Raw genomic sequence first — 7,338 nt, 5'->3', positions numbered from 1 at the left:
TGGCCAGCACTTAACAGCTGAAATGGAGAAGCCAAAACTAGTCTCGCCTTTCAATGCGACCAATTTACTACAGACAACCTTCAATTTATTACCTTTCATAAATCATAAAGGTCATAAAGTAGATAATCACGGTGACTGACCTGATTTTATAATCTTTCCTTGCAAGGGGTTATTAAGATAAGAGGGTGGTCATAATGTGTGTTTTTAGCGAACCCATTATTTGCTCTAGACTATTTTTTATCAGGAAAACAGAGGTTTCTGACCAAAACATGACCAGAGATGGTGCAAATGGCAATAAATACAGGCCATTTGCTGAGTGCTCAAAATGTGGTATGTGACCATGGGGGGAGACCAACCATACAAACTTCAGAATTGGAGTGAAAGTACTGTATTTTTTGGAGTATAAGACGCACCTTAGGTTTGGGGGAGGAAAATAGGGAAAAAATAATCTGCCAAACAGGTACAGCAGTACCTCTAGATACGAGCTGCTCCACATGGGAGTATTCCAAGTTACGAGCCGCGACGCGAGCGAAATTTCTGTTCGACACCCGAGCTCAAATTCGGGATACGAGCCGAGCTTCCACTAGGTGGCGCAAGAATCTCCTTGCTGCCGGTTATCTCGGCGCGAAAAACAAAGTCTAAAGGCCTTCGTTCGAGATGCGAATTGATCGACTTACGAGCTCGGGTCTGGAACGAATTAAACTCGTATGTCGAGGTACCACTGTATTCATCTGGCTAGTCTTTAGTCTGATCAGCTTCAGCACATTCGTTTGTTGGTTTTGAGCCCATGTGTTTGCCTTTTATCCCTTGGTTGGGGATAAAAAACAGTTTCTAAAAGACTTCAGTTCTCTCTCTCTTTAGACCAGTGTTTTTCAACCAGTGTGCCGCGGCACACTAGTGTGCCGTGAGACATGGTCAGGTGTGCCGCGAAGCTCAGAGAGAGAAAGAAAGCAAGAGAGAAAGAAAGAGAGAGAGAGAGAGAAAGAAAGCAAGAGAGAGAAAGAGTGAGAGAGAGAAAAAAAGCAAGAGAGAGAAAGAGTGAGAGAGAGAAAGAGAACAAGAGAAAGAAAGAAAGAGAGAGAGAAAGTGAAAGAAAGAAAGCAATAGAGAGAGAGAAAGAGAGGGAGGGAAGGAGAGAGAGAGAAAGACATAGAGGGAGGGAGGGAGGGAGAGAGAAAGAGAGCAAAAAAGAGAAGGAGGGAGGAAGAGAAAGAAAGAGGGATGGAGAGAGAAAGAAGGAAGGGCGAGAAAGAGGGAGGGAGAGAGAAATAGAGCGAAAGAGAGGAAGAGAAAGAGAGAATTTTTTGTCCAAACTTTTTTTAGCCCCCCCTCCCCCCGCTCAATGTGCCCCAGGGTTTCGTAAATGTAAAAAATGTGCCGCAGCTCAAAAAAGGTTGAAAATCACTGCTTTAGACAATCAGTCAAAGGGACAATTGCTTTGCTAACATGGCTTCACTCGTTAGCACCTTGTTAGGGCTGAAAAAAGGGCAGAAGAACCCTTGCTAGCAAAGCACAGAAGATTGCTTCACTGTTAGCACCTTGTTAGGGCTGAAAAAAAGACTCAGCTAATTGTCGGAGGGAGCAGCAATGAAAGAAGCAAACAAAGGGAAGATCACTTAGCTAGCAAAGCATGGAAGATCGTGTTAACACCTTGTTAGGGCTAAAAAAAGCTTAGTAAAAGCTACATTCGGGGTAGAAGACGCACCCAAATTTTTAGTCTCTTTTTTGCGGAGGGGGTGGTGGAGGTAAAGGTGTGTCTTATACTCTGAAAAATATGGTAGATTTTTTTTTTGAAGAGCTGAATAGTGTGACATAACTTCAAATGGCCGCTAAGTGTCCGGTTGTAAGTCGAAGACTACCTGCCTCTATTTCAGAGGTGATACGGTTTTTACACAACTTTGAGGTAGGAGGGGAAGTTTCAGAAGAAAAGTTGTAGATAGCCAAATTCCTCTTCGGGACTGAAAAGCTGGATATGCTTGGGTTTACATACATACATACATACATACATACATACATACATACATACATACATACATACATACGAAGAGGCAACAGCCATTGCGATCTCTGGAAAGTTTAAAATTTATTAAAAACTATTAAAATTAACTAAGCTTCCATTAGTCCTCTACTAATATCATCAGAGTGTTAAAATACCCATTGAAGACAGTTGATTTTATATAATGCTGCTCACTTCGCTCATTGCCCGTGACACAAGCCCAGCTGTTGTCTCTTCATTTATAAATACGGTGATACCTTGTCTTATAAACCTCTCATCATACGAACTTTTTGAGATACGAACCTGGGGTTTAAGATTTTTTTGCCTCTTCTTCCGAACTATTTTCACCTTACGAACCTGAGCCGCCACTGCTGGGATGCCCCACCTCCGGACTTCCGTTGCCAGGTGAAGGCTCCCCTCGTTGTGAAACCCCACCGCCGGACTTTCCGTTGCCAGCAAAGCACCCGTTTTTGTGCTGCTGGGATTCCCCTGAGGCTCCCCTCCGTGGGAAACCGGACCTCCAGACTTCTGCGTTTTTGCAATGGTGCAGGGGAATCCCAGCAGGGGAATCCCTGCATCACAAAAACAGGCGCTTTGCTGGCAACAGAAGTCTAGAGGTGGGGTTTTCCAGCGAAGGGAGCATCAGCGAAATCACAGCATCGCAAAAACGCTTAAGTCCAGAGGTGGGGTTTCCCAGCAGCGGAAAAACGGGCGCTTCGGCTGGCAAAAGGGGTGAATTTTGGGCTTGCACGCATTGATCGCTTTTACATTGATTCCTATGGGAAACATTATTTCGTCTTACGAACCTTTCACCTTACAAACCTCATCCGGGAACCAATTAAGTTCGTAAGACAAGGTATCACTGTACACACGGAACTCACATGTTTAGGACAATTCTCGATACATACATATATATCAAGGAAGAGACCTTCTCCAGGTCTCTTCCTTGATTAGTTCCTCACCTTTGTTTCTTTGTGGAATTGAGCCCGGCTTTCCTCAGGGACAATGCTGTAGGGTATGAAAATGTCCAAAAAATAGAGCTCAGGATGTCCCCGTAGCACAATACGGTCTTCTCCAAGGTCCAGCTCAAGATTTCTCACTGAGATCTGCAATAGTGGAAAACAGGAAGAGAAGGACACAGTAAAAAAAATGCAACCAGTCCCAGCACCTGGGCTAGAGTTGGAACAATAGGTGTTTCCATATAAATCCCATGCTATGGGATTGTCCAGATGTATATATATATAAGTAGAGTAACGCAGGAGGACTAGATAAGGTATCAGAATCTATTGTGGCAATTTAATGAACCAGATAAATGAATTAAGACATGTTTGTATGAAACAGTAGTTACTCTTCAGTGAAAAAATCTTCAGTCTTCTTTTTCTTAAAAAAATAAATAAAGTTTATTGAGTTTAAATATTTAAAAAGGATGGGGGGGGAAGGGAAAGGGGGAAAAGAGACATTACATAGTAATAAAACTGTAATAAAACAGTACCTAAGCTATACAGAAAGTAATCAATATATTATATTATGTATATATATTATAATATATTATGACCACAATTACAGCACGTAACAAAAGACATTCAACCTTCTGCTGCAAGAATCCCAGCGACCGGTTAAGTCCCACAGAGTGGGTCTTCTCCGGGTCCCATCAACTAAACCATGTTGCTTGGCGGGACCCAGGGGGAAGAGCCTTCTCTGTGATGGCCCCAGCCCTCTGGAACCAACTCCCCCCAGAGATTAGAATTGCCCCCACCCTCCTTGCCTTTCGTAAGCTTCTTAAAACCCACCTCTGCCGCCAGGCATGAGGGAACTGAGATACTCTTTTCCCCTAGGCCTTTACAATTTTATGCATGGTATGTCTGTATGTATGTTTGATTTTATAATAAGGGTTTTTAACTGTTTTAATATTGGATTGTTATATGCTGTTTTTATTACTGTTCTTAGCCGCCCCGAGTCTACGGAGAGGGGCGGCATACAAATCCAATAAATAAATGAATAAATGAATGAATGAATGAATAAACAAACAAACAAACAAACAAATAAAGTACATATACATAATATGAAATAGAATAGTGAATCTATAGAATAGAAAAAGAAATAGAAGAGAAGGGGGAAATAGAGGAAGAAAAAGAGAGAAAAGAAGAAAGGGGAAGAGATATTGATGGAGAGGGAGATTGGGGCTAGGGAGAAGGATGGGAGGAATCTGCCGAGTAGCAGATGTTTTCAGGATATGCGACATAAGGGTATGATGAGATAGTGGGTATATATGTTGAAAAGTAAAGTGATCGAGTGTAGAGTTGATTCCTTAGTTCATATTTATCGTGTGAGATCTTCAGTCTTCTATATACAGAAACTTTATTATTATTATTATTATTATTATTATTATTATTATTATCATTATTATTATCATCATCATCATCATCATCATTATTATTATTTATTAGATTTGTATGCCGCCCCTCTCCGTAGACATCCGCTATATTCACCTACTTACAAGTAGATATTCAACTAATCCAGGTTTCTAGTAGATACTAAACCAATCCAGATTTCTTTGCATCACTATCTCAGTTCTACTCAATATCTAATTCATGCTCAAACTGCTCCAGCCACCATCCATTGCAAACCAACATGACCAACAAGAAAATGGTGAAGTTGATCTGCATATTATAATGCTCTGGTCCAATCACATTGCAGTTCACATCCAATGACTCAGCATGAGCATGTTTACATTCTACCTTTTACGGTAATAAATTCTTACATTTCACCTTATGTGGTGCTACAATGAAATATCACCCAGGATTGCTTAGCCTAATAGGAGAGGGGCGGCATAGCACTGTGCACTGTTTTATGTTTGTTTATGTAACTTTATGTGCAAAACCAATAAAAAATATATTTAAAAAAAAAAAGAGAGAGAGGGGCGGCATACAAATCAAATCAAATCAAATCAATCAATCAGTCAATCAATAAATAAGATTACCATTTCAGGGAGGGAGATCCTTGCCACTAGGCGATTGGGGTGACTGGTGGATGGCTCCGCAACTATGGTGTATTCAGGAGTTGCAGCAGAGCTGAAAAAAGAGCAGAGTACATTTAAATTAGGAGAGCTGTACCCAAGGCAGATTGACAACTACTGGCAAGTGCAGAATTTGAATGGCTTTTTGTGGGGGCAAAACTGGATGGAAAACGAGGAAAGGTGGAACGGGTTAGATAGCACATCTGCACTCCATGCTGCAACATTTTAATGCTGATTCCCTCATTGTGTACTAAGTGCAATTGAGGAAAAAGAAAAACCATATGTTACCATCCAACAATTTAATCCAGTGTTTCTCAAAGTCACCTTGAAGATTTGTGGACTTCAATTCCCAAAACTGGTTGGGCAATTCTGGGAGTTGACGTCCACGCAACCTCAAACTGCCAAGGTTGAGAAACATGGTTAAGTGACTCATGCCCATTTTACAACTGTCTTTGAACATGGTTGTTAAGTGAATCACCTAAATCTCCGGGACCGCCTTCTGCCGTACGAATCCCAGCGATCAGTTAGGTCCCACAGAGTGGGTCTTCTCCGGGTCCCGTCGACTAAACAATGTCGTTTGGTGGGACCCAGGGGAAGAGCCTTCTCTGTGGCAGCCCCGACCCTTTGGAACCAACTCCCCCCAGATATCAGAGTTGCCCCCACCCACCTTGCCTTTCGTAAGCTCCTTAAAACCCACCTCTGTCGTCAGGCATGGGGGAATTGAGACTTTCCCTCCCCCTAGGCTTATAAAATTTATGCATGGTATGTTAGTATGTATGATTGGTTTCTAAATTGGGGTTTTAAATTAACTTAAATATTAGATTTGTTTACATTGTATTATTATTGCTGTTAGCCGCCCTGAGTCTGCGGAGAGGGGCGGCATACAAATCTGATTAATAAATAATAAATAAATAAAATAAAATCTGGCTTCCCCCCATTGACGTTCCTTGCCGGAAGCTTGCAAAATGGCGATCGCAATCACTCTGGGAGGCTGCAAGTAGTGTATGCCAGTTACTAAGCATCCAAATTTTGATCATGTAACTGAAAGTGGGAGAACTATTCACATTTAATAATAGACTTACAGAATTGGAAGGGATCTTGAAGCTCTAGTCCAACTCCCTGCATAAGCAGGAGATCCTATACCAGTGATGGCGAATCTTTTTTTCCTTGGGTGCTGAAATAGTGTAGGCCCAAGCCATTGCACATGTGCAAGTGCCTGCACCCATAATTCATTGCTTGGAGAGGATGAAAACAGCTTCCCCCGTGTCCTCCACGAGGCCCTCTGGAGGCTGGAAACGTCCTGTTTCCCAACTTCTGGTGGGCCCAGTAGGCTCATGTTTCGCCCCACCCCCCAGGTTCCAAAGCCTTCCCTGAAGCCAAGGGAGAGTAAAACGCCCTCCCCATCCCCCCATAGGCTCTCTGGAAGCCAAAAATGCCCTCCCAGGGCCTCTGTGTGAGCCAAAAATCAGCAGTTTGGCACACACATGAATGATGGAGGTGAGTTTTTGAAAAAATTAGATTGCGCTGAAATGGATATGATGACAAGACGGTTAAACAACCAAGAGGAATCAGAATTTTACGTGATTTGGAATAAAGTGTATACAGTATATGGATAAATAAGAAGAAGAATTAAAAGTAAAATTTTGTGATAACTGTAGAAGGAGTGCTATGATTTAATTTTTTTGTTTTATCTTGTTCATATATGAAGGGTTTTTTTATATAAGGTTTAAAAAATTTCTTCTTTTCATTTAAATTAATATGTTGATCTAAGGTATTAATATTGTATTCTTTTTTCTGTACGGAAATTTGACTTCTATGATAAGGGGGGGATTGCAACCCCAATTTTATGTTAAATGTGTGTTTGTATGTATGTCTTTTTCTTAAAAAAATAAATAAAGTTTATTGAGTTTAAATATTTAAAAAGGATGGGGGGAAAAGGGAAAGGGGGAAAAGAGGCATTACATAGTAATAAAACAGTAATAAAACTGTAATAAAACAGTTCCTAAGCTATACAGAAAGTAATCAATATATTATATTATATTATATTATAATATATTATGACCACAATTACAGTACGTAACAGAAGGTTAAACAAAATATCTTCTTTTCATTTAAATTAATATGTTGATCTAAGGTATTAATATTGTATTCTTTTTTCTGTACGGAAATTTGACTTCTATGATAAGAGGAGGAATTGCAACCTCAATTTTATGTTAAATGTGTGTTTGTATGTATGTCAGTTTTTATGAAAAATTAATAGTTTACTAAAAAAAAGAAAAGAATGATGGAGGTGAGTTAGGGCAACAGCTCGCGTGCCAGCAGATAT

General features: G+C 40.7%; 1 protein-coding gene across 5 annotated transcripts in view; it reads right to left on the bottom strand.

Annotated features, from left to right (window-relative positions):
* The window catches only part of PIH1D1 (PIH1 domain containing 1), a 38,605-nt gene that overhangs the window by 9,586 nt on the left and 21,681 nt on the right, over positions 1 to 7,338 (bottom strand). For all 5 annotated transcript variants that reach the window (XR_011556868.1, XM_070727880.1, XM_070727882.1 and 2 more), the window contains 2 exons: positions 4,977 to 5,067; positions 2,959 to 3,102 (listed from right to left, as the gene is read on the bottom strand). Coding sequence is in view for 4 of the 5 variants with exons in the window: in XM_070727880.1 (XP_070583981.1) it covers positions 2,959 to 3,102; positions 4,977 to 5,067 (235 nt within the window). In the remaining variant the exon portion in view is untranslated. The remainder of the gene's footprint in view (positions 1 to 2,958; positions 3,103 to 4,976; positions 5,068 to 7,338) is intronic.

Source organism: Erythrolamprus reginae, chromosome Z (genome assembly GCF_031021105.1).
Source record: "Erythrolamprus reginae isolate rEryReg1 chromosome Z, rEryReg1.hap1, whole genome shotgun sequence".
Classification (NCBI taxonomy): Eukaryota; Metazoa; Chordata; class Lepidosauria; order Squamata; family Dipsadidae; genus Erythrolamprus; species Erythrolamprus reginae.
The sequence above is the reverse complement of the archived record's forward strand: the minus strand, read 5'-3'. Positions and strand labels throughout refer to the sequence as shown.